General features: G+C 45.1%; 1 protein-coding gene across 4 annotated transcripts; it reads left to right on the top strand.

Moving 5' to 3' along the window:
* Positions 1-18: 18 nt before the first annotated feature.
* On the top strand, positions 19-25,536 carry FABP1 (fatty acid binding protein 1). Of its 4 annotated transcripts, XM_053264905.1 has the most exons (7): positions 19-144; positions 14,391-14,519; positions 15,881-16,035; positions 16,713-16,822; positions 19,875-20,047; positions 21,744-21,836; positions 25,417-25,536. In XM_053264905.1, the coding sequence occupies exons 1-7, from the start codon at positions 124-126 to the stop codon at positions 25,465-25,467; spliced, it is 732 nt and encodes a 243-aa protein (XP_053120880.1). In that variant the 5' UTR covers positions 19-123; the 3' UTR covers positions 25,468-25,536. The 4 variants fall into 4 exon arrangements, with proteins under 4 accessions (XP_053120880.1, XP_053120881.1, XP_053120884.1 ...); XM_053264906.1 differs by lacking the exons at positions 14,391-14,519; positions 15,881-16,035; XM_053264909.1 differs by lacking the exons at positions 14,391-14,519; positions 15,881-16,035 and having other exon boundaries at positions 35-93.
* The last annotated feature ends 1,465 nt before the right edge of the window (positions 25,537-27,001 follow it).

The following is a 27,001-nucleotide window of genomic DNA, read 5'->3' on the forward strand; positions in this document are numbered from 1 at the left end:
CTGTGGTTGAAATTCCCTTTCTCGAAGAAAAGAGGGAGGCAGGCGGTCTGAGAGGCGTCGACACCGACTTGACGGCACTTATCACTCAATCAGGCAGGTTGAGGAAAGAGACATTGGACTGCAATGTTCTGCAGATTTATTCAGGTCAGGAGTAAGACCCACTGAACACTTTTGAGTAAGAACACGAATACGATGAATATTTACATACCGCTTTTCAACAAAAGTTCCCGAAGGGTTTTACAAGAGATAGATAGGCAGGCAGGCAGGCAGGCTTCCTGTCCCTAAGGGGCTCACGATCTAAAATAAGAAACATAGAAAGACACCAGCAACAGGTGTCTGTTGCTGTGTAGGATTGCAGTGCACATAATTAGGATTTTTTAAAAAAGACAACAACACCCAAACCTTCCTTTCTGCCTGCCTGCCTTCCATAACCTAAAAATATTAGAAGAGCCCTGCTCTAGCTCAGCATCCTGTTCCCCACAGATACCAACTAACTAAATGCCTTTGGGATGCCCATTGCAGGACCTGAAGGCCTTAGCTCTTCCTCACAGTTACTCTTAGGAACATAGGAAACTGCCATATACTGAGTCAGACCATTGATCTATCTAGCTCAGTATTGTCTTCACAGACTGGCAGCGGCTTCTCCAAGGTTGCAGGCAGGAATGTCTCTCAGCCCTATCTTGGAGAAGCCAGGGAGGGAACTTGAAACCTTCTGCTCTTCCCAGAGGGGCTTCATCCCCTGAGGGGAATATCTTACAGAGCTCACACATCAAGTCTCCCATTCAGATGCAACCAGGGCAGACCCTGCTTAGCTATGGGGACAAGTCATGCTTACTACCACAAGACCAGCTCTCCTCCCCCTTCCTCAGTAACTTGTAGGTTCCATCTAGAGTCAGTTCAGACAATACAGTCCCGGCACATGTAATTAGGAAGCAGATGCACCAAGAGCGCTTCCTTCTGTCATCACATCCTCCATGGACATTCCCACCACCACCTCCTCAGCACACCCCTTTATCACGTAACTATTAATCCAAATGACCTTTCTGCACATGTTCCAGATACTTATTTACACATAATCAGCGTGACCTCTTTAGACTAGCCACAGTTATCGTGACTAGGAGCTGTCAATAGACTTCTCATCCATGGATGTCTAATTCCCTTTGAAGGACATCCAAGGCAGCGCCCCTTCACCATATCTTGATGTTGTGGATCTATAAGTTAATGTGGTGTTGTGTGAAGTATTTGTCTTGAATCTACTACCAATTAATTTCACTGAGTGATCCCATGTTTTAGTGTTGTATGGTGAAGTGGAAAACCCTCTGTTTTCTTCAGTGTATAATTTTATAAATCTCTGTCAGGTCTTCTGAGCTAGTTGTCAGAAGTGTGTGTGTGTGTGTGTGCGCGCAAAAGCCGGGACTTCGTGATAGTTGCCAGAAATTTATGAGTAGTTTTAAAGTGGAAATCAGCACTATCATTTTCATCAAGTGTGCATACTTGAACTGTGTGCCACTTATCCAAAACTCTTTTTAACTGAGCAAAGAGAGATATTTTAAAGTAATGGCTCTCTTACAGTTAGAGTTATATTTCATTTGGGAGAGTAATTTTACCTATTCATTCCTCCTAGTGGCCTTTGCTGGTGTATCACTGGTGTTTCTTTTCAGATTGTGAGCCCTTGTGAAAAGGAATAATTTTCACATCCCTTTTGCTATATAAAACTACTTTTTGTACTTTTTGTTGAGAAATGGTATAAAAGTAATAATAGTACACTAGCTGACCGGGCGCATAGCATTTGCGCCCCTAGTTCTCCCTGACTATCCCCCCTTCAGCCCCTTCTCCCTAACTTTCCCCCTGGGCGTCTCTGACGCCCACCCAGCCCGCTTCTCCCCGCCACCCCCACTCGTTTCTGGCCGGCTTGCCGGCCAGTTTGCTCCTGCCGCCGCCTCCTCCTCTTCCTGGCGGCCTAGCCACCTCCTGACCCTGGCGGCCATGCAGGGCTTGCCACCACCGCCTTCTCCCCTCGCTGCAGCCAGTCCTGCTGGCGAGCCTCTTCTGCCCAGCCAATCCGCTGAGTGCCGGGACACATCCCCACACATCCAGGACAGGCACATCTATGAGAATTAATAATAATGATACTTACTTGTACTTTATTATAGTCATAGAACAGAACACAAGCAATGATAGAATCTACAAAATAAGCAAGGTAGTCAATGACAGATAACAGTACTAGAATACTAAAATAATTACTTCTAAAATACTACCTCTAAGATTCCAGGACCAATACGGTCATAGTCATGGACCAGAGTGCAGTGAGCCCTTGTGGCTAAGAAACAAAATTTTGCTACTTGATACTTCACATTGAAATATTTTACAGCTAAAAGATATGTGACACAAAGTTCATCTAGATAGCCTAGGAATTTTTAAAATAAGGGCTTGAATCAGCTTTAACTGAGAATTAGAGTAGAATATGCATCGTAAAAGGACATGAGCAGTTGTCTCAACCTCACCCAAGCCACATGGACATAATTGCTGGGAAACTGGTACCTGCCCTCTAAAAATGCTGAGGGGAGAGCATTAAGATGAGCTCTAGAAAAGGCACATCGATACTTAGAATAAGTGAGTGAGGATAGGTAAGCTGCTGGGAGAGAAGTAATAATAGTAGGTGACATGATGAAGAAAATTGCTCAGAGTAGTCCTTTTGAAATTAAAGGAACAAGTTAGGCAATGCCTAACTTAAGATACAGCAATGAGAATAATTTTCAAGTTGATAAAGCCAAGAAGGAGGCATGGAAAATTTGAGGAAGTATAGAATTAGGAAAGCGTTCTTTGCAGTCAGTTCTTAAAATAAACTGTCTTAACAGAGACCAAGTTTTTTCCCCCCCTACAAGGTTTTTACACCTCAGCAAAATGTTTGCTCTTAGACCAAAGGGCAAGAGTCTGAGACAAGGCTAATTTGCACAGACACTCATATAATGATTGAGCAATTCTGCTCACGCACAGTCAGAATTCAGAAGTGCCGGCGCTCTCCATGATAGCCCTTGTAGCCACACCCACTGTGGCCACCCCCACCCCTACTTCAATATATGCAATTTGGGGGGTACTGTTAGAAGTCAAGGATCCTGTAGAGTCTAGGGAATGTACCAAAATGAATGACAGGGAAATGCACAAGTTCCTTCCAAAGGTCCATAGGAATGCATGAAATTTCCAAATGGCCAGTGGCTGCGAAGTACATGCACCACACAAGTCCCACAGAAGCTTTCCAAAGAGTACTTAAAGAAGGAATAAACCCTACTTCTAGGTTTAACTGTGTGTATGTGATCTGCAGGCATATGGACAGTTTGCGATATTTGTAGAGAACTACTTTACTTTACTTTTACCACAGCTCAGTACCATTGACTGCAGTCATCTAATCCAGAATGTAGCAACACAAGCTGGCGCTACCAAGCCTGTCATAAGTAATACTGTGCCATCTAACATAGCTTTCTAATCTATTAAACCGGGGGTGGGGGGGGGGGAATAAGCCGTTTCCAGGTTGATCATCATACCTTAATAACCTTAATAACCTTTATACGATCTGAAGGGAAACCAGAGCATTGCCTTAATAACTTTGTACTTATCATGTGCTATGTGAGATTGCCCTTAAGTAGTGTACAGACAATTATGTCTTACCTCCTCTGGGCTGAGCAGGTCTAGTGTTGCTGGGAGGTTGTTGCAACACACTGCATCTGTATAATCTCTGTCTCATACCCATAGCTTTCCAATTACAATTCAAGGTGTTGGTTTTGAACGGTTGATTAGAATCCTACAATTCTAGAAGGCTATATATATATATATATATATATATATATATATATATATGTATAAAAATCACATTTTATATCCCACTCTTCCTTCTCCAGTCATGCAAGGGGCCACACAGAAGCAAAGCTCCATTGCTCTGAGTATATAGATTTAATTGGAACCATATATTTAAAGATAATTTTGAAAAACCTAAGTTATTTTAACCCAACTTTTTCTGCAAAGCTCTTGTTTCATACATTTCATAGGATATTAGGAAGCTGCCATATACCAAGTTAGACTATTGGTCCATAAAATTCAGTATAGTCTACAGACTGGCAGCAGCTTCTCCAAGGTTGCAGGCAGGAGTCTCTCTCAGCCCTCTCTTGGAGATGCCAGGGAAGGAACTTGGAACTTTCTGCATGTAAGCATGCAGATTCTCTTCCCGGAGTGGCCCCATCCCCTAAGGGGAATATCTTACAGTGCTCACACATGTCTCCCATTCAAATGCAAACCAGAGTGGACCCTGCTTAGCAAAGGGTACAATTCATGCTTACTACCACAAGACCAGCTCTCCTAGGTATGGGTATTGTGAATGTATTCTTTCTTGAACCTTGTTTACTACAGTCAAGCTCTACATAAATATTGGTACCTTGCACAAGCCACAGTTTCAGAATTTATTTTCAATATGAGTATTCAGACTGGGCCAATAAAATAAACATGACCTTGCTGCAGAGGGAGGGTGAGGAGGCAGGCTCCTACCTGTGTCCCCACACATGATCGCCCTTCACTGACAGCTCTGCCTCTCGCGAGCTTGGAGCCCAAGGAGGAAGTCCTCTGTCATCCCACAATGCACTGTGCTCCAGGAGTGTGGAGCATTCGGGGATTCCCCCATGATTAGATGCTCTTGCCACCCAGCTTTGTGAATGCTCAGCCTGCAGAGCCTATGATGGGGAGTGGAGCAGAAGGGCACACCCGCACCCTTCTAACCTACAATAAGCCCAGGTAAAAAACCCAATCTACCCTGTCACAGAGTGCCAGGATCAGGATTGATCATGGCACTTCTCACAACCAGCTGTACCTAGGTGGGGCCAGTCGTGAAAATGACATTATTGTATCCTTTCCTGTTATTTGCAAAGTAGCATTTGAGATTTCCTTCATGAATCCTCTTCAGCATTATAGCCCTCAGAGACTGCAGATTCACAGTTAGTTTGCAGATTCAATAGATTCAGAGATACTTTGCAGACAGAAATTGCCGATTCAGAGATATAGAGATGCTTCTCATAGGCATCATAAGCAGAAACCGGATGCTCAACTAGATGGACCTTTTGGTCTGATCTAGCAGGCTTTTATTATGCTCATCTCTTGGTGCATCTCTTGGGATTACCATTTTCTCTCCTTTGAACACCGTGCCATTTTGTACAGATGGTTCAGCTCCGTTGTTCAAGAAGTCCTTGTTTGCCTCTGGAACCTGTTGTTTGTACATGGGCTCTCCTGTCCTTATGGTTCCTCATAAAAGAATTAATACAACATCACCTTCTATCACATTTGTTGTTTCCATCAACGTGTTTGAGGATCACAGGGTCATGTTTGCTTTCAGGTTGTCTTTAGCATCTAGACCCCTTGGGAAATTGCAAGACAGGATATTTGCTATTTGGATCCCTTTTCTAGATTTGTATTTGGCACACAGGCTGTACTTTTGCAAATGCAGAATCATATGCTTTGTTGGTGCTAAGGTGGGAGTTGTATCTAGTATGTTTGAGCAGTTCCTGATCTGTTTCCACTGTGTCTGGACAGCAATATACAACATGCTGGTGCAATGTCTAACACCCTGCCTGGTGTTAGAGCTCATCTTGTTGTAGCAAGCATGAATTGTCCCCTTTGCTAAGCAGGGTCCACCCTGGTTTGCATTTGAATGGGAAACTACGTGTGTGAGCACTGTTAGATATTATCTTTAGGGAATGGGGCTGCTCGGGGAAGAGCACCTGTGTGCTTGCATCATGCAGAAGGTCCCAAGTTCCTTCCCTGACGTCTTCAAGAAAGGGCTAAGAGAGAATCCTGACTACAACCTTGGAGAAGCTGCTGCCAGTCTGTGTAGACAATACTAGCTTAGATGGATCAATGGTCTGACTCAGTACAAGGCAACTTCCTTTGTTCCTGCTATGATAGCAGACTGCTCTGTTTCTGTCTGGGCACAGTTCTGCTGTCTTGAAGGATATGAATGCTGTCTTGAAGGATATGCTACTGGAGTTCCTTCTTGAGCTCCTACTGATGCTTGGCAGTCATAGTGTTACTTCTTTTTGTCACCATAGTAAAGCTTATAGGTTTTTGTTGTGCGGCTGTCTGGAATGTTCATGAACTACAATATCATCAGTGATTACTCCAGTGCCCTCTAAATTACCCAAGATATATATTTTCCCTCCTTTGGCAGATCTCCTGTGTGGATGATATGCCAAAAGGCAATCTTCTGAAGTGACACCTTCAAAATGGTGTGTTACATTTGGTGAGATTGCTGCCATTTTAATCCGGTTGATCTGCCAGTATCCCAGTTGGACATCCAGCACAGTAAATACACATGCTGCCATCATTTTGTGAGTGATGCCATTGAACATGGAAGACTGTAATGTTCTTGCATTTTTGCTTTATTAGGCTCTTGAGGCTATATATATACATATACAGCACCAATGGTGTGTCTCCCCACCACCACTGCATACTACAGCCATTCTGATACTTCTTCAACCTTCTCAATTATACCCAGCTGCTCTATGAAATGAAATTCCGTTGATTTGATTCTTAGTGCCATTGTTTTTATCTATCACAACAGCCACTGCATTTCTAACTAGCTGGATCCTGGAGCATCCTGGCAAATGTCTTATGCCCTCAAACAAATCAGGAAACCCCCATTTGATGCTCTGTTTGCTAATGGGATCATCAGCCCATTCTGCCATCATTAAGATTTGTATCAGCCTTCGGTCCCAGTATTGGCATAGCTGTTGCATCTACCATGTGACAGAGATCTAGAGGCTAGCATCTTTCTTTATATCTGCATTTGGCACTGCACTTTCCTGTCACTCAGAGGGTAACTTCCATATCATATTAGATTTATTCATTTCCAGTACTAGTTTTATGCTCTGGGGTATTCTCATGTATTCTTTCTCTGGGATGCAGTTTATTTGTGCTCTAGGATGACTCTCAAAACTGTATTTGTATTCCTTTGGGTCCTATGTGACTGGTGGCAAATGCTTCCTCCATTCTCAAATGTTTATGTATGTGGCCTAGTGTTACAACTGAGCTGTTGACTTCTTCATCTTGGAATGCCTGTCCATTGTGTGCCTTGTGTGTCCTTTGCTTTTCTGTGTGTTTGCACTGCATGCTCTGGCAAAGTGTTTTGCATCCTGAATATCTTCCCTAGCCCTGGGCATTCCTCCTAAGGTTCGTGCTGTAAGGCACAACTGTTGCAGCACATAGGCTGAGTTCAGCTCACTTTCTGTGTTCTTTCTCTGTCCAGCTCACTTTCTGTGCTGTCTGTGGCTGACAGCCAATTGCAGTTTTGCCTATTTAGGTGTGCCTGCTTGCAATGAGCCTTCATTCACCAGTGAACACAGATGCCAGAGTTCTTAATACAACAGAATTAAATCTTATATACCTATTTACAGCATGTCTAATGTATAATCTATGCAGAGCCTTTTATTACATCCTCTCTTTGGCCTTGATGTTGCTACTACAGTATGGAGATCCACCCTCCTCTTCCTTATACTATTGGGTACTTCCTCAGGATCTTAGAATGCCTCTTAAAGAGATATCATCACTATGTGCACATCCCGAGGGCAAGGAAAGATGGCTTCCAGATGGCTTTTGGGTGCTTTATACATAGTGGCTTTGTCCAGAATTAGTCCAGAGTTAATCCATCCTCCCATTAGTAATTTTTCTTGTATAACTAGTTAGATCCCCCTAAGAATCCAATCCTTAAACAAATCATCCCTATCTGCAAAGGTTCCATCTTGTATTTATAGCTACAGATGGGTTAGTCACTCATTAATTATTTTTTAATAGTATCTTTGACTTGTTCACAACAGATTAACTGTTTTCTTGTAATTGTGTGGAGCCAGTGTGGTGTAGTGGTTAGAGTGCTGGACTAGGACCGGGGAGACCCGAGTTCAAATCCCCATTCAGCCATGAGACTTGCTGGGTGACTCTGGGCCAGTCACTTCTCTCTTAGCCTAACCTACTTCACAGGGTTGTTGTGAGGAGAAACTTAAGTATGTAGTACAGCGCTCTGGGCTCCTTGGAGGAAGAGCGGGATATAAATGTAATAATAATAATAATAATAATAATAATAATATCATTTTGCGGGGAAAGTGCCAAAAGAAAAGAACCTCAGAGAAGACATTTCATTTTATGACGAAACAGTCAGAAAGGTCCTAAAGCATCATTCTACTCAATGCCTGAGCATTGAGCAATTAAACTGCCAATCTGACAGTGTTGCTACCAGCCCTCATTCCATTCAGCCATCACTTTACCCACAACTAAGCTCACACACTAACTGCTGCTGCACACACTCCGTAGTCCTCATTCGCAACAGAAGCACAAATTGCAAGCCAGAGCTTCTCAGGTGGTCACACATATGTCAGTGTAAACAAAGTTTTTAATCCAGTGCTTCTGCATCTTGAAAAGGGTACTCAGAATCTTGGATGGCCTCAAATGGTACTTCTGATCTCACTATGATGGTGATAACAAGCCCGCTTCATCCAAATACCAGAAAACAGGAGGAACCTGACTCACTGATATATTCAAGAGTCCCATCTGTAAACTGTATGTTCTGTTTCTTCATGCCATTACTCCCCACTTTGAGAACTTCAGCACATTGCTTCAATGTGAGGAACCAATGATGCACAGGCTACATCCTGCCATGATGAAACCTTTTAGGATATTTCATTAAACCACTCATACTAGAGCACAAAGATGATGGATTCTCTCTTGATATCACCACAAAATACTTTCAGAGGACAGACCAAGACTAGTTTATAGGCTTTGCTGCATCACAGCTGATCAAAAAGCAGGATCTCAGTGGATCACCTGGAACCACCAGGTTCCATGCTGAGGCTAGGAGATTTTATCAGAACACGCTGCTGTATATGAAGACAAAATTCCCATTTAATGACCTGGTACTGAAGGCAGCAGTTGTGCTTGATCCTATAGGGTGAGAAAATCTGAGCTCTTCACTGATAGAGATTCTTCTGGAAGATTTCCCCAATGTATTGTCATAGAGCAGAGAAAATGCTATCTGCTATGTAGTTCATGCAGTACCAGTGTTTCGCAGAGATACCTGCCATGGCTCCAGAGGAAGTCAAGATTGATCAGTTCCTGATCAATGGCACCTGCTGTCTGCGTAGGGACTGCTGTGTCACAACGCAGGAAGTGTGGAAGCACACTTCCGAGATACGACATGACCCCGTTGCAGGGTCTAATCTGGAAAGTGCCCAGGGGCTGTGCGATCTAAAAGAGGCTAAGGGCAGCTGGCATTAATCAGCCAAATCCAGAGGCTGTGCACTCGGGATTTTTATTTGCCTTCCCCTTTCAGGCTGCTAAAACAATTCCAGACCTTTTGCTTTTAGTAACTGGAGAGATTCTCTTAGCAGCTCCTTCATGGGTCTCCAAGGCTGACTTTGGGCCATACTAACATACATGTATGTTGTTTTCTTTGAGTTAGTTGGTGAAAATCTAATATTGGACAAATGTATGATGGCCAAGGCTCCTGGTTTTTTCAGGCCTTTGGTGATGAGGAAGGGAAAACCCACTTAAAAAAAGAAAAAGATTAGTGGAAAGGCACCAGAAAGATGGATGGATGCTCGGCCATGGAGAAAAATTACGTTAACAAAATTGAAGTAACTATCTGAAAAGTTCCTATGATGACTCAAGCAGTGAGAACTCTTCAAGGCAAAGAAGAGAGGTCTTTCAACATCTGGTTTTCAGACCATGAAGCCCCAAATGTTCCCTAGTGCCCATCTGAACTGCCAGATGACACAAGAATTGCAAACCAGTCTCTGGGACTCACGTTGGGTTTGGTGCTACAGCATGTGTGCCAACTCTTTTTTTAAAAAAAAATCATATTGCAAAATACACTGTTCAACAGAACTGAAATGGTATTTGGAATACATTTCCACACTGCAATTTTTTAACGGGATCTTGAGATGCAGATTTCACCATGCAAAACTGAAATTTGGAGAACATGAATGGGTTTTCCCCCTTTCTTAAGTTGCACTTGTAAATTAAGGCACAATGAATTAATTAAGCATTGTCCCTTTAAGTACAACACAGCCCCAAGCTCCCTGTTTCTTTTGACCTAGTCTCTGTGCAGTGATGACATCTCAAATCAATATTTTCAAGAACAGCAGCTGTACTGATGATTGGTGGCCAACCACTGACCTAATCCAGAAAGCAAAATCTGCTACATATAAAAACTTGCAGGCAAGGAAAGAAGATCTTAAGTTGGACTGGTCAGTGACAAGCTCTGCTCAAGCCCCAATTATCTGTCATTCATTATTTGGATTATTTATTTATTTATTTATTTGATTTGATTTTTTTTGTTTGTTTGAGCTTGTAAGATGACTAATCTTACAGTTACAAGCACGCCTTCAGTTTCATTCTTTAGATGTCATGTTTTGTTGGAACTATATGAAGATTACCCCTTTAGAGCTAGAATCATTGAATTTCGTGGTTTGGAAGAGAGCACATTGATAATCAAGTCCAACCCCTGGCCAGTGCAGAAATCTACAAGCCTACAGCACTGGATATTCTCAGATGGCCTCCCATCCAAGTAATAATCATGTCTGACCCTCCTTAGCTTCTGAGATCAGATGGTTGCTTTGGCTTGTTGTCGTCTACTATCTTTGCACAGAATGCCAGTCCAAAGGATGGGTGGGGAGTAAGAAAAATTAATCCCTGCCCAGCAGGGAGGTGAAAAGATTTTGCTGTCCCATTTTCTCATTTTGAAATGTTGGCAGGTATGATCCCAGATAGCTGGCAGGTCCCTAACTTCCATACTGTGCTCATTCACTCAGACACTGGGCCAAAGGATGTGGTAGTTAAACATTTGCTCGTGACTGATTGATAAAACAAACATCTCTTACTCTGACATTTTATATTGTATATCTGCTTTCTATATAAGGTTAAGCAAATACTTGTGTGAAATCTGTCTTGTCATTTAGCAAAAAGCAGGCGTTTAGGTTTTTGAGGCCTACCAGAATTCTACTTAACATAACGAGCTTCCTACCATTACCATTGTTACCCCCAAATAATTATACCCTTCTTCAGGGCTTAGCAATGTACTGCACAGCACTGCTAAGCCAGCACCCGTTTTCTCTCACTCTCCCACATTGTCTCCCCACTTTAGTACTAACCTTGTCCAGGGACAAAGCAGACAAGTTTAGTGTTGGAGGGGAGAAACATGCGGGTGGGGGTGGTTCACACATAATGGGAAAGTGAAGGTTCCTTCACCTTTGATCCTCAAACCTGAACGTCCAAACTGGGAATTGGATTCCTGCCCGCCCCCCACCCACCCCCCAGGCCAAAAAAAGAATCCACGGTTTCCCTCCCCAAACTGCACTTTGTCACCTTCATTTTGCTCTAAGTTTCATCTGCTGGGACTCCGGTTTGCCTGTGCCAGAGTTACATACCAATGCGGGCATGCAGTTTGATCATTCTAAAACTGGAGTTTAGGGAGGAAGCTCCTCCCTCACTCCAGCTCCTATTGGCTGTGTGGGCTGTCCTTCAAGGGAAAGGCAGTCTTGCTGACTGCAGAGAGGCTTCTCTCCCAAATGTATGGACATGTACGAGGGGGACATGGAACCTCAGGTCCACTGGACATTACATGTGAATGGGGCCAGAGAGAGCATGCATTGGTGCTGGCTTAGCAGTAGGGGTGTGCATGGAACCGCGGAGCTGCGGTCCGGCACTGGGGTAGGCGGTTCCAAATAAGGGCGGGGGGGGGCTTTACTTACCCCCTCAAGAATGGTGCCGTATTTCATTGAGCAAGCGGGCGGCATACTTCCCTGCCGCCCGCTTCATTCCCCCTCTCAGCACGGCTCCCTCCTTTTGAATTCTGCATCGGGCGGCAGGGTATCTCCCAGTCCCTGCCGCCCTCTTCAATGCCCCCGCTCGGCTGGCGGCCACCCCCTTTGAGACCCCAAGACCCCTGCCGCCCCTTCCATTCCCATTGCAAGGGGTTGGCAGGAGAACTCCCCTGCCGTCCCCATCCGCTTCGCCGGCTGGGCTGCAAATGGCTTCTAGGAAGCCAGAGTCCCGGCCAGAGAGACAGATTGTGAGGTGAAGATTGGAAGGTGAAGAGCAGGGTTGGCAAGGAAGCCATTTGCAGCCCAGCCGGCGAAGTGGACGGGGACGGCAGGGGAGTTCTCCTGCCGACCCCTTGCAATGGGAAGGGAAGGGGCGGCAGGGGTCTTGGGGTCTCAAAGGGGGCGGCCGCCAGCCGAGCGGGGGCATTGAAGAGGGCGGCAGGGACTGGGAGGTACCCTGCTGCCCAATGCAGAATTCAAAAGGAGGGAGCCGCGCCGAGAGGGGGAATGAAGCGGCCGGCAGGGAGGTATGCTGCCCGCTTGCTCAATAAAATACGGCACCATTCTTGAGGGGGTAAGTAAAGCCCCCCCGCCCTTATTTGGAACCCCCCAAACCCATCTGCCCGAACCAAATCCACCCTGTGTCCGGACCGGTCTGGAGGCCTTTAGAATGGCCTCCGAACCGGTCCGTGCACATGACTACTTAGCAGAACAAGGAGAGGCCAGCTGGTGCTGCTGGAAGCCAAGTAGCTGTGGTGTCCTTCAGAAGCTGAGGCCAGCAGCAAGGGGGAAAGGGGTGGAGTCCCGGCCAGAGAGACAGATTGTGGGCCAGCAAGGAAGGTGAAGAGCAGGGTAGGCAAGGAAGGCAGAAGGGCAAAGGGAAAAGGCAAGAAAGAGGGGCAGAGGTGGCCACACAGATGAGGCAGGGGCAGCAGCAGGTGGGTGGGTGATGCCCAGAGAGGGTGGCAGTGGAGGCACCAGAAAAAAACTGAGAGAGGCACAGAAGGGGCAGCCACCTAATGGCGCAGCAGGAGAGTAACTTGCCTAGGGAGCAAGAGGTTGCTGGTTCGAATCCCTGCTGGTATGTTTCCCAAACTGTGGGAAAACACCTATACCAGGCACGCAGCAGCGATATAGGAAGATGCTGAAAGGCATCGTCTCATACTGAACGGGAGGAGGCAATGGTCAGCTCCTCCTGTATTCTGCCAAAGAAAACCAGAGGGCTCTGTGGGCTCCAGGAGTTGACACCAACTCGACAGCACAATTTTACCTTTATAGAAGGGGCAAAGTGCATTTATGGGTTGGCGAACTGTGTCCCACATATTCAATTTCTGAAACAGAAATGGGGGCAGTGGGGAAGCCAAGCCTTTTTTCGGGGGGGGGCACTCGCCCCCTGTCCACCTCTGGAGCTGCCCTTAGGAGGCAGCAGGGTGGGGTGCCCATACTCACTGTCCCTTGGCGTACTTGCTGTTTGAGGCTGTCACCTCCTGTGGTCTCATGATAAAGCCACTCCTGGTTTGAAAGAAGCATTATTTCCTGTGCTTTTTACACTCCCCTGCCACTGTCACCTCTAGTTGAACAGGTTTTGTGGGATTTTGAAACAATGCATAACCTTGCAAAATGTATTTACCAGAGGAGAAAGTGAGATGAATATACACGCCCCAGGAAACAATCTCCCATCACACAGACTGCGTTTAGTTTCCTCAAAAAGGTTATCATCTCTCTCCAAGCTAAAGGCAAAATGCTGAAAGCATAAAAACCATTTAGAGGGCTCCCAGATGGAGGCATCTTTGCTCTTGGAAGGTGCAAGTGTTGCTACAAATGTTCTAGAAAATTCATGTACAAGAAATCCAGGCAATTTTTTAAAAAGTTATGCTTTCTTGTGTTTTCCAAGCAAACCCCTGCAATATTGTGTCCTCCATGTTGGTGTTTTCATTACTAGTTGAAATGTGTGCAGCATGGGCTATATGGTTGTAGCTGTAGGAATGTCAAGGACTCTTATGGGAACCCATCACATCACTAATCATGAGCTACATATCTCCCACACCTATGGTGCCCAATTTTTCCCTTCCTCCTTTCCCTGCTTTCTTTTTAAAAAATGCAAGCCAAAAACATAGAAGGTGTGGAAAACATACAGGCACAATATGTTTTCCCCTCTGTAGCTAATAGCAGCTTCTGGAGGAGGGAGGCATTTGCATCAGGAAATTGGCACAAGGGGAAGGGTTGACACCTCTCCCCCCGCCCCGCTCCACACACACACCGATGTTATGGTCCCAATGCAAATTGCCACCCACCCCCCATGTCTGCTTTGCAGAAATCAAAATGATGTTGAGAAATATAATCTTGTTTGGCCAGAAGTGCAGGAAATACACACACAGGTTTTACTTAGTTTCAGGTTGTGTAAGACTTCACAGAAAAGTGGAAACAGGCTCTGTAAGAGAAGTGAAAATATCATAGTCATAGCCTGCAGCTGGACAGTTATGGATTCTGGTGAAAATCAATGACAGCCCTGCTCCTCTGATGGACATTGTCTCCTGCAAACAGAGCTTCAGGGAAAGAAAGAAGGAAGAAGAAGATCAAAGGAGAGCTGCAGAAAGTGAAATATATTTGAACGGGGACATAGACCAGGAGTGGAAGGGAGAGCAGAAGCTGGAAGTTTTCCTTGGGCCTCAGGTAGTGGATGGGGTGGATGGGCGTGTCTTAAAATGTTCATGCTGAGAACAGGATAATTCTTTCCGTGGCATCAGCAGAATTGAAGCCTGGCTTGAAGAAGACTGCACATTATGTTTCTTTTACACTGGGTTCTGAGAGCATATCTGCACCATACACCTAAGTTGATTTAATAATAGCCATTCTCTCTTCCCAAGGAACCATGGAAATTGTAGCTGCATGTGGCAAGAGGGTGGGAAACAGGGGTTCCTACGAGAGAATTCTCACCACCCTCATAAATTCCTAGGAGTCAAGTAATAATAAATAAAAAATTTAAATAAGCCTAAACTAGGAACATAGGAAGCGGCCAAATACTGAGTCAGACCATAGGCCCATCTAGCTCAGTATTGTCTACACAGACTGGCAGCGGCTTCTGCAGTTGCTCCATCCCCTGAGGGGAATATCTTACAGTGCTCACACATCAAGTCTCCCATTCATATGCAACCAGGGCGGACCCCTCGTTTAAGGAGATGGGTACTTTGAGAGGTTTGCCGTTGGGAACCTAGCCCGCTTTTGGGAGGTCATGTGAATAGCCTCACAGGCTGAGAGAGGGTAACAGGCAGTGTTTCGGTCTTCCATTCCAATGCCAGCCATGCCCCTAACAAGCATGCCGATGCAGGGGACTTGGCTGACATTGGAACAAAAAAGTGTCACCCATCAGCCATCAAGTGATGAGGCTGGGTGCCTCCTTTCCCTCCCTTGTTTGGAGCGAAGGAACTGCTCACTGACTGGGAGAGGGTGATGGGTGGGGCAGCCGTGCTCCCTCCCATGCTGGCCATGCTCCTGTGTCAGCCTGCATCTGGGGCTGGTGTAGAGGGCGTGGCCAGCGTGGAGTTGGGGCCAAGTGCTTAGCCAGAACTTTCTAAGTAATACTACTACAACAGATATTTATGTACTGCTTTTCAACAAAAGTTTCCAAAATGGAATAATAAAGTAAATAAAAAAGTGAGTAAGATGGCTCCCTGTCCCCAAAGGGCTCACAATCTAAAAAGAAACATAAGATAGACACCAGCAACAGTCACTGGAAGGATATGCTGTCCTGGGGGTGGGTAGGGCCAGTTGTTCTCCCCTGCTCAAGAACGAGAATCACCACTTTAAAAAGGTGCCTCTTTGCCCAGTTAGCAGGGGACAGATAGGTAGCAGCAGCTAGCGGGGGCTGATGTAGTGGCGGGGGGGGCACCTCCAACCTTCCTATGCCCCTGCTTTGGAGTTCTGCTGCCGGTTGGAGTGGGAAGTATTAAACTGGGGCAAAACAGCTATACATTGGCAACGTGAGCATGCTTACTGAGGGATAAATGATTGCTGAACTCCACTCTTTTGCCCAGGTTGTCCAGTTTAAGCCCACAGGCCTATTAAAGGTCTGTTGCAAAGAAAAGAGCTTCGATATTCCGACATCAATATCAATAGCGAAGAACTCATTTGAAAGCCAGAAAAAAGCATGTGATGTTAGTTATCTCCTTCCCTTATCTTCTGGCCTTGGGTGAGCATTTCCAACATTTGTTGCACGACATTTATCCTGGCAGTGCCAGCCCATGGCCTTTTTCTGCCTGGAGAAGAGCACCAAATGGTGTGCCTCCGCTCTCCCTCCGCCCTTTAAAACTGTTCTGTTAAAATCACACACCCCGGTGCCTGGACTCACACACCTAGAGAAAGGGAGAGGGCAAATCTCTCCCTTTCTCTAGGTGTGTGGTGCCATTTTGCCTTCCTTCCCCTGCAGGCCATCCATCCGGGGTTGCTGGGTGGGCAGTAGTATGCCACCCCTGAGCTCATAGTCTGACAACAAGTGGCCTGCTTCACCCTTTTTCATGGCAGGGCTGACCCCATATCTTGACATTGTTTAATTTATTTTTGTCCCCGTTTGTATATTTGCCCCTTTGTACATTTGCCAAAAGAAAAAGAGAGAGTATGCTGCCTACTTGATATATGGTTTCTATCTGCAGTTCACAGTTTTGTGGAACACCATCTTTCTTGGAATTGTAAATGTAGCTGCTTTCCTTGGAGTGGTGCTAATGGTGATTTAGAGATGACTATCACTTAGGAAGTTAATGTTTCAGCAGAGCAATAAAGGAACTAAATCATGTTCCTTTACATCATGTAACCTCTGACCAACTTTCAAGGCAAGAGATCCTTATAAAAAGAAAGGTTTGCCTTCTGCAGAACCAGCTTGTCTTCTGTTGGGTACAAAGAGAGTATCACCAGGATGAGCTTCAATGGAAAGTTTGAACTCGAGTCCCATGAAAACTTTGAGCCTTTCATGAAAGCCATTGGTAAGCTTCTCACTTGCTTGTTTGTTTCCCCCACCTTAGTGTTGTCTTCATGTTAGTCTGCTTAAATGGCAGTTTTGAAATAAAACACCAAGCAGCACAAAGCAATGAAATGCTCTGTTACTTTTGTCTCAGATGCAGTGGCGTTCTTACCCCTGGACTTTGGGGCCAAAGTCCAGGGCCTCCACACCTCCTGGGAGCCCCCAAATCCTCTTCAGTCTGTCCTGGGTGGTGTGGTTGCCACTGGCCCGCACTGCGTTGGGCAGCTGAGTGTGATTTTGACCAGTGCTGGATGCTTTAGAGATAGATGAGGGAGTGGGGAAAGAAATATGTGGGATGGGAATACATTAAGTTGATGTTGAAATGTTTCTGCTGATGCATGTTTGCATGAATATAACTGTTTTTTACATTCTTCTGAGTTCAGTTGCTGTTTGTGCCCTCAAGATCCCATGTGTTAAAAAAAAACTGTATGTGTCACAATGTGTGTGTGTGTAGGGGGGATGATGTTTACAGTGGCAGATGATGCTTACAGTGAGCTTCAGGAAGTGGGGTGGGCTCCAAAGGCCTTTAGGTCCAGGCTCCAAAATTACCTAGGGGCACCTCTGCTCAAATGCCATTTTTGTGTAGACTGTACTCTTATTACATGCTATTCCATTTATACTTCCCTGCTGTTTTAAAATGCAACATCCTATGCATTAATAAATCTTGCAATGTTATATGAGCGTAGTAATCCCATTTTGTCTTAAATGTTGAGGCCATAAAATGAGGAAATTAATAATTTCCCAAAATTATCAGGACCACCACCACCAACTATTGAGCCCCTGGTGGCGCAGTGGTAAAACTGCCGCCCTGTAACCAGAAGGTTACAAGTTCGATCCTGACCAGGGGCTCAAGGTTGACTCAGCCTTCCATCCTTCCGAGGTCGGTAAAATGAGTACCCAGAAATGTTGGGGGCAATATGCTAAATCATTGTAAACCGCTTAGAGAGCTCCGGCTATAGAGCGGTATATAAATGTAAGTGCTATTGCTATTGCTATTGCTATTGGATCCGATCTGATAAGTCTGGGAATTTGATTTAGGATCCCCTGAAAATATTTTATACGATCTGATCTGACCTGATAAGTAGGGGAATTGGATTTAGGGACCTTTAACTATCCAGGATATCATACTGTTATCGGATTTCTGATTGGAAATCTGAAAAATATAGGAAATAGACACCATAGAGCTCAATGGGCAGGCAGATGGCAGAAGATGGCAGCCATTTTTCAGACAGATTGAGTTTTTTAAAAGTGCTCTAATTTTGGTCAGGGGCCAAAAGCATTTTGTATTTCTGTTGTTTCCAATAGATTTCCAATAATTTTCTTGATATTCCAAAAGCAATTCCAATAATTATGATACAATATAGGCTTCAAAATATCATATCAGAATTATTTCTGATATATCTGATACTGCCAATATTATTCTGATATCAATTTCAAATATATCCAAATCCACAGACCTAGAAATTAACCAATGCATATTTATAAAATTCTAAACCCAGAGGTTTAAACCCAGAGGAAAGAGAGTTGGTCTTGTGGTAGTGAACATGACTTGTCCCCTTAGCTAAGCAAGGTCCACCCTGGTTGCATATGAATGGGAGACTAGAAGTGTGAGCACTGTGAGATATTTCCCTTAGGGGATGGAACCACTCTGGGAAGAGCATCTAGGTTCCAAGTTCCTTCCCTGCATCTCCAAGATAGGGCTGAGAGAGATTTCTGCCAGCAACTTTGGAGAAGCCGCTGCCAGTCTGTGTAGACAATACTGAACTAGATGGACCTAAGGACTGACTCAGTATATGGCAGCTTCCTATGTTCCTGTGTTCCTATGTCTGATGTAAAGCAGTGGCTACTAAGTGTTTTTTCATGCAAAAAGCTGCAAGTGGCTCTTATTTCAGTCCCGTTTTTAATGTGAATATAAAATCAATGTTGCCCAGAATGTGCATTTGCACTGAAAAATTCTCTCCTTAGCCTTTTCTTCTGCACAAATAACAATATTAATTAATAGAAATAGAAATGAGAGAGAGAGAGAGAGAGAGAGAGAGAGAGAGAGAGAGAGAGAGAGAGAGAATGAATTGAGAAAGTCCTCAGAGGATTTGCTATGAAGTCCCCCATTCAATTCTTAACTTGGCCATGAACTCACTAAGTAGTTTCGGGCAAGCCACTATTCTTTCACTGATATTGTGCTGTGCAGTTCAGTGTGACTTATGGAAGAGACATTTTTACTGGATTGTCCAGTAGGTCAGTGGGTGTCCAGTGGGTCCAGTGGGTGTAGAACTTGAGTACAACACATTTTGAATGCATGAGCTTCACCAGTCAGCAGCAGATAACATAAAGTCCCATAACAGAAATCAGGCGTGTGCTCAGCTGTACCAAATCCAAATAATTTGCACTTTCTCACCAGTGCCACATGGGCACTTTCCAGATTACAGCTACAACTGCCGTATAATACTTTGGCTTGGCGGAATCGAATTCACAACGTAATTAAAGGGTGTTGTGCAAATCCACCAGCAGGGGGAGCAGTCTTTTCTCATTTGCCCAAAACTCCCTAAAACGGAAAAATACAGCTATTTTAAAACTACGTCGTAGGACTAAAACACAAGGATAAAATCCGAAACAAGGAATCAGAAATGGGAACAGCACCTTGATGACAGCACAGGGACTGTGATGTCGATACACAGGCAATACGGAAGCATACTTTGCAGATCTGTACTAGTGACACTGTGGTAAAGGTTAATCTGGAAAGCGCCATGGAGGCATCTGCTCATAGCATGGTCACCTTGACACAGTACTGTGTATTTCTGGTGGGGGGCTCCTTTCCAGGAAGCTGATCACTGCTCCACCATGGTGGCATTAAGCATATACATATATAAAATTTGCTACCCATTGCAGCCCTACTCTGTTCCTTCTGTTGGGGCTAAGTTTCTCAGTTGCAGGATCTCAAGTTCATCTCTCTGCTGCATGGCTTCTTTGTTGTTTTGTGGGTAGTACCCTCCTGTCTGTTGATTTCCCTCACCCAGGCCTTTCTGATGAGTTGATTGAAAAAGGCAAGGATGTCAAAAGCATCTCAGAAATTGTGCAGGATGGAAAGAAATTTAAGATCACTGTGACCACGGGCAGCAAGGTTCTAGTTAACGAGTTCACCATTGGAGAGGAGGCAGAGGTGGAGACTCCAGCAGGAAACAAGGTCAAGGTATGGTTCTGAGCTTTGAACTGCTTTGAGACTTCCTTCTCCAAACAGGAAGCTTATGAGGACACTCAGATCTGACCGACAGATATTTAGGACCTATTAGTATCTCCTCATATGCAGCATATTATGACAGAGGGACAGCAGGTATTCCACTGGAAGATATATTGGGGCATGACGATGGCATTTGCACAAGATAGCAACCTGAGAAGATTTTTGTCAGAAGCACAGGATGGGGGAAAGGGTTAAAGCCCGCATGCTTCCCCTTCACCATGGTCTCAATCCTTACACACACACCCCACTATGGCTGCTATTTTCAGAGCCCTTTCTCATGGTCATGTGAGAGGCCGTGAGGGCAGGCATCAGGGAAGGCAACAGAAGCTCGCCTTCATAGGAACATAGGAAGCTGCCATATACTGAGTAAGACCATTGGTCCATCTAGCTCAGTATTGTCTTCACAGACTGGCAGCAACTTTTCCAAGGCTGCAGGCAAGAATCTCTCTCAGCCCTATCTTGGAGAAGTCAAGGAGGGAACTTGAAACCTTCTGCCCTTCCCAGAGTGGCAGCTTCATCCCCTGAGGGGAATATCTTACAGTGCTCACACTTCTAGTCTCCCATTCATATGCAACCAGGGTGGACCCTGCTTAGCTATGGAGACAAGTCATGCTTGCTACCACAAGACAAGCTCTCCTCCTCCTTCCCTGAAGACAATCCAGGTGGTGGGGTCTGGGCATGCAGATCATGTGCCTAAATGGTCCATGGCTTGAGGGGGTTGGGACACATCATCCCATCCCCTGGAAATCCCACAGTGCACCGTGCAAATGCATGGTGCATTGTGGGAATCCCCCGGCGACAGCTGAGTGCCCACCTGTCTGAAGCACTGTCAGATAAACAGGGTTAAAGCAGCCCTCGCCCTTGTAACCTGGTTTAAGAGCCCGGCTTCTTAGCCAGGTTTACCGCCCAGGTGCCGCAGGGACCCAGTCAGCTTTCGGCGATTCCCACAGGCAGCCAAGTCTGGGCTTAGCTGCCCTAGCCTGGTCTTGGCTGCTCATGAGAACAGCCTCACAATGACAAAAATAAATATGAGGAATCAACGTATGTGTTTAACCTTCCAATATCCATTTTAAAATTTAAACCGTGTAGAATCTAAGGGAAAGAGTTGTCGTATGCAAGGACAAGGTAGTGGAGTGGAATCAGGAATATTAATAGTTAATGAAATAGATAGTATGTACAGAGAGGCAAGTGCAGACTCCTGTTCCCGTGCTCTTGCTACTGGCTGTTTTTTAGCCCAGCCTCTACTCCAGGACTGGAATACCTGTAATTCTAAAATCCATACACCACTACTGTCTGGTCTAAAAGCAGTGCTGGTCACACAGAGAAACACCTCATGTGTGGAAGAAATCTAAAGAGAACCAGCGTGGTGTAGTGGCTAGAGTGCTGGACTAGGACCTGGGAGACCCCAGTTCAAATCCCCATTCAGCCATGATACTTGCTGGGTAACTCTGGGCCAGTCACTTCTCTCCCAGCCTAACCTACTTCACAGGGTTGTTGTGAAGAGAAACTTAAGTATGTAGTACACCGCTCTGGGCTTCTTGGAGGAAGAGCGGGATATAAAATGTAATAACAACAGCAGTAAAGTTCATTACATGTGAACAAGATAAACAGAAATGTTAAAAAAATATTTTTTCCCTTTCTCTGACAGACCATTGTTCACTTGGAAGGAGACAATAAGATGGTTGCCTTAATGAACAACATCAAGTCAGTCTCTGAAATAAATGGAGACATCATCACTAATGTAAGACCACGAAGGATAGGGGAGTCAAACATGAGCTACTTTAAAGACCCAAATGCAGCTGGGAGGGGACCAACATACTTTACCCAAGTGGATCCATCTTCAAAGGGCTAGGAGGCTAAAGCTTTAGTACAGTATAGGGAGTCACAGTAGTCATACTTGTAAGTGTTCACAAGCAGATACATACCCACAGCTGCAGGAATGTATACTTCTAATGGCAATGGAATTGATGTTTTTAGTTAGTTCAAGTAGAGCTGACATTTTCCATTTAAAAATGTAATAATGGGCATGCCCTTTCGGCATCTGTTGCATAGGGAGATTTAGCCTTCCAGCCTATCTGAGTTTGACATTCCCAAGAGTATTAAAGAGAATGGAACATAGGAAGCTGTCATATACCGAGTCAGACCATTGGTCTATCTAGCTGAGTATTGTCTACACAGACTGGTAACAGCTTCTCCAAGGTTGCAGCAGGAGTCTCTCTCAGCCCTATCTTGGGGATGCTGCCAGGGAGGGAACTTGGAACCTTCTGCATGCAAAGCAGATTCTCTTCCCAGAGTGGCCCCATCCCCAAAGGGGGTGCTGACACATGTAGACACGTGCTAATACATGTTGTGCTGACACATGTAGTCTCCCATTCAAATGCAAACCAGGGTGGACACTGCTTAGCAAAGGGGACAATTCATGCTTGCTACCACAAGACCAGCACTCCTGGCCTCACTTAATACAGGAAAGATTCAAATTAATCCTTATTGGGACTACTCAACACTTTGCTCTCATCCTGGAAAGTTCATCTTAATGTTGGTTTATACTAGTGCTTGTTATTTATTTATTTAACATAGTATAACCTACTTTTAGTAAAAGCAACAAAGTTTTTGCAGGCAGCCAAAATGCGGGAAGAGAGTTGTCACTTTCTGGCAGCACCCACAAAATGCCAAAAAGAGTTTGGGGGTTACTGCTGCCATGGAGACTCTCACCGGGTGGGAGCCTTACCAGCAGCAGCATGGCCGTGGCAGTTCTCCTTTTTTTGGCTTTTTTCTTTTTACAGAAAGACACCTCTGTAGAATCCAGGAGAAAGAGCGATGGCACGCCAGGACAAGGCAGTGGAGTGTAGTCCGGAATATTAATAGCTTAAAGAAATGGATAGTGAGGCGAGTCTCACGATCAGTGAGACCCGCCTTAAGAGGGTTCCCAAGACAGCTCTGGGTGGCTGGATCAGCTGCCCACACAACTGCCAGCTCTGTCACAAAGCTGGTGGGTGCTGCGAGGATCGGGGGCCAGATGCACAAGCACGGGGGGCATCCCGGAGAGACCCCCAGGGCCGGGAGGTTTTTTTCAGCCTCCTGGCGGGGTTCTCCTCGTGTGTTGCTGTGCTACAGAGCTGCACCGTGGCAATACACAATCAAATAGACGGGTTTAGCAATAGCAATAGCAATAGCACTTACATTTATATACCGCTCTATAGCTGGAAGCTCTCTAAGCGGTTTACAATGATTTAGCATATTGCCCCCAACATTTCTGGGTACTCATTTTACCGACCTCGGAAGGATGGAAGGCTGAGTCAACCTTGAGCCCCTGGTCAGGATCGAACTTGTAACCTTCTGGTTACAGGGCGGCAGTTTTACCACTGCACCACCAGGGGCTCCTTTTTTAGCAGAGTGCTCACTCCGCTAACCTCATCTTAGGAGGGTTTGCTGCTGGGAGCCCTGCAGCTCCCATGGCAGCACACAATTCTCCAAAAGTGGGCTATGCTCTCTTAGCCTGCTTTTGGTGGATCGTGAGAATCTCCTCAGTATGTACAGAGAGGCAAGTGCACTGTAGACGGCTTTTCCATGCTCTTGCTGCTGGCTGTTTGTTAGCCCCGCCTCCACTTCAGTAACTGAAGCACCATTCAAAAGCTTGCCTGGATCAAGGAATGGGCGAACCAAAAACATCACAACCACTGTTTCTTCAGGCACTGGCTGTAACCGTGCTTTGAGGGCTGCTAGTCTTTGTGGTGGCTGTTGTTCACCTTAAAAAGAAAATGGTGGGTGGCAGCTGTCTCAAAGATTGGCAGCATTAAAACATTGTGGTTGCTGCTGCTGCTGCTGCTGCTGCTACTGCTACCTACAGAGATGTTTTTTTTTCTGTAACTAATAAATAAATAAATAAATAAATAATAATTAATAGATAAACTTTAAAAGAATTGCTGCTGCAATGCCATTGCTGGTGGTAAGCCATACTCCCAACCACCCCCAAACTTTTCATAGTCTCATAGTTTCTCTCCGCAAAAAGCCTCTATCATGGTGAACTGGAGGCAAAACTGTTCGGCTTTGCCCTAGGCTCTTTATGGGGTTCCAGATCTTTTAAATGTTGCTGGAGCCGATCAGCAGCACTGTTGGAACAGAACAAGCAAAATTCTGACAGTGAGCTGGCCCAGATCTGACCACAGAGGGCTCGTTTGGACAAAACTGACCAGCCCTCTCAGTCATGGAGGGGAGGGGTGTGTAGGCACGCAGGTCTCTTCTCCTTCCGGGGAAGCAATCTGAATCACTCCTTCAACGTATGGAATAAATACTATGTTAAAAGAGTACTTAATCTGCATGTTGAGGGACGATTGAGACAAACTGCATCTCTGTGCAATTAGTCTGTGAAATAGAAAAATAGTATCTTCCCAAATGGCATGCTGTTTCAAGAGGTCCAAGTCTGTGCTGCAATTTACTGGGCATAGGGGAAAGGAGCCAACAGGGCATGGCTGCCAAAGGGAGGGCAATCACCATAATAATCAGGGACATTCAGATCCCAAGGACAGTGAGAGCCAGGGCTGCTGATAGTATTTACAGGCTCCAGTACATATGAGAGTAAATGAATTAGACCTCTGATCTCCAGAGTGCATAGAAGAACTGTCATTAGATCCTGGGAACAGAGCACAGAGTCTAAAGGGCATATGTCACTTGTGAATGATTAGTCAGTCAGTCAGTTTTTATTACAGCCATTGGCCAGCCAAGTGAATGATTAATATATGTGCATGTCACATGTATGGCTATAAACAGAAATCAGGTAGCCAGACCTGTAAGGAGCTTAAGCAAAGAGACCTAAAGAAGCTGCCATTTGTTGAGAGGGAAGATGGAGAAGACTGTTACTAGTTTCTCTTGGGATAGAGTTGCCATGTCCCCGGAAATTCCGGGTTTCACCCGGATTTTAAGCATCTCACCCAGCTTGCTTAGCCCACCCAGATTCTGTCAGATTTCAGATTTCTTTTTTTCCCCCTCCGTTTTTTTTCTTTTTTAAAGCTAAGCTCTAGCCCTTGTAGAAGCGGAGTTGTGGAGCAAATCGTGCAGTCACTATTCTGCTCAGAAATTATTTTCCAGCCAGTTTACATAATATGCAAATTAGGCACCCAGATTTGGAGAGCCAGAATATGGCAACCCTATACTGGGAGAAATTATGCTTGGGCACTGTGCATTTGTGACTTTGCGTGGAAAAAATCTTGAGTATGGTTAGCTTATTTTTGCAATGCATAGTCATGTTTGTGGATTCTGAGTATTGGTAGAACACAACCAAGAAAGAAAGCTTAAAGCTCTTGTGCTTGTTGTTTCTTTTCCAGATCATGAGTTTGGGTGATATTCATTACAAGAGGATCAGTAGAAGAATCTAGATCTTCTGGGCATGGCTACATTTTTACTGTGTAAAGGTGGTGGTACAATAAAGTACAACATATACAAAAGTCTCTTCATTGTCATTGCCTGGTCAGCACGTCCTGCAGCTGATGGCTGCCAATGATAAACTTACTCAGAGCAACCATTAGGCTTAGACTAGTTGCTTGGTGGCAGACAATCAATCAGTCAATCAATCAATCTTTATTACAGTCTCAGACCAGCATAAAGTAAAAGTGGTGATTACATAATAAAACAAATATTAAAAGCCTGTGGATAGATGGTTAAATACAAGATATAAACCTATTTTAAGTCTATAAGAAGCCAGGAATAGAAGTACAGTAGAAATCAAAATAAATATATAGTTAATAGTTTTCTAATAGTAAATATTAGAAGCCTGTGAGTGAATAACAACACAAGCATATACTAAAAAGCTATTTAAAAAATCAGGATTAAAAATAAAATTAAGAGCATCATAGAAAGAGGCAAACATCCATTATAAAGACCTATAAGAGGCATTAAAAATTATAAAAATATATTAAAAGCCAAACAATCATACAGGGGCAACTATAGTCATGATAGAGATTTTAGGGCAGGGTAACAAGCCAGAACGCTGTAGAGCTGTAGGAGTGCAGAGTGTATGAATCGCTCTGAGGCAGCAGGCAAAGGGCACAGTGAGATTAGTCCATCAAGTCAGTTGCTGAGCAGGAAGACATCAACTACCGGATTTTAATCGCTGCCGTGCAGAACCTGACAATTCGCTAAGTAATGTCGGAGTTGGAATCGGAAAGCAGTAGGGAGGTCTAAAATTGATCCGTATGATCTGGATACTTATGTAATAGTGGTAGAATGAGGGTGGAATGGATATCACTATAAAATGGGCACCAAAGGAGGACATGTTCTTTCTACTTGCCCAGAGTCGCAGGGGCAATGTTGTTCCAGAAATGGGATCTTCCTGTAACATCTCTCGAACAATGCTGAGGGGAGAACATGGCAGTACACCTGTGTGAAGGCCCTCCTGTGCTTTGGAACTTCCAGTTGAGTTAGGTAAGCCACAGGAGAGGCAGAGTAACTGAGTCCCTCACTGGCGAGGAAATTTGGAGCCCTGCCTATATCAGTTTGATGCTCTCTGTCCATAATGCGCTGTTTGATGAGAGCCTTGGCCGGTTCATAGCCCATGCTACCTAAGCGATGAGGGGATAGGCCCAGGGGCAATAATTTAGTCCTTATTGACTGTTTCCAGCTGGATTGGAAGTCATCACTCAAGGTTGGGGTGGCGGGCGGCAGATAGACATGGGTCTCCACCAAACAGCTGCAAACTGCAGAGAACAGAGGTGCGCCTAGGTCATGTTGGAGCCTGGACCTAAAGGCCTTTTGCCCACCCACCCCCACCCCCGCTACCACAAGATAAACATCATCCCCCTACACACACACACACACACACCGCGTCACATGCAATCAGTAGTGGAGCCAGACCAGCGGCGGCCTGTGTCCAGCCGTGCAGTCCCACTCGGGAGCTAAACCAGCCCCTCCCGC

Source organism: Hemicordylus capensis, chromosome 6, assembly GCF_027244095.1.
Source record: "Hemicordylus capensis ecotype Gifberg chromosome 6, rHemCap1.1.pri, whole genome shotgun sequence".
Taxonomy (NCBI): Eukaryota; Metazoa; Chordata; class Lepidosauria; order Squamata; family Cordylidae; genus Hemicordylus; species Hemicordylus capensis.

What these genes read in the sequence shown, in the direction of transcription:
- FABP1 (XM_053264905.1), top strand. Translation starts at nt 124, where the DNA reads ATGTTCTGCAGATTTATTCAG. An exon ending in CCCTTATCTTCTGGCCTTGG is followed by an intron (nt 16,036 to 16,712) that starts GTGAGCATTTCC and finishes TGCCTTCTGCAG; the next exon opens with AACCAGCTTGTCTTCTGTTG. An exon ending in GCCTTTCATGAAAGCCATTG is followed by an intron (nt 16,823 to 19,874) that starts GTAAGCTTCTCA and finishes TCCCTCACCCAG; the next exon opens with GCCTTTCTGATGAGTTGATT.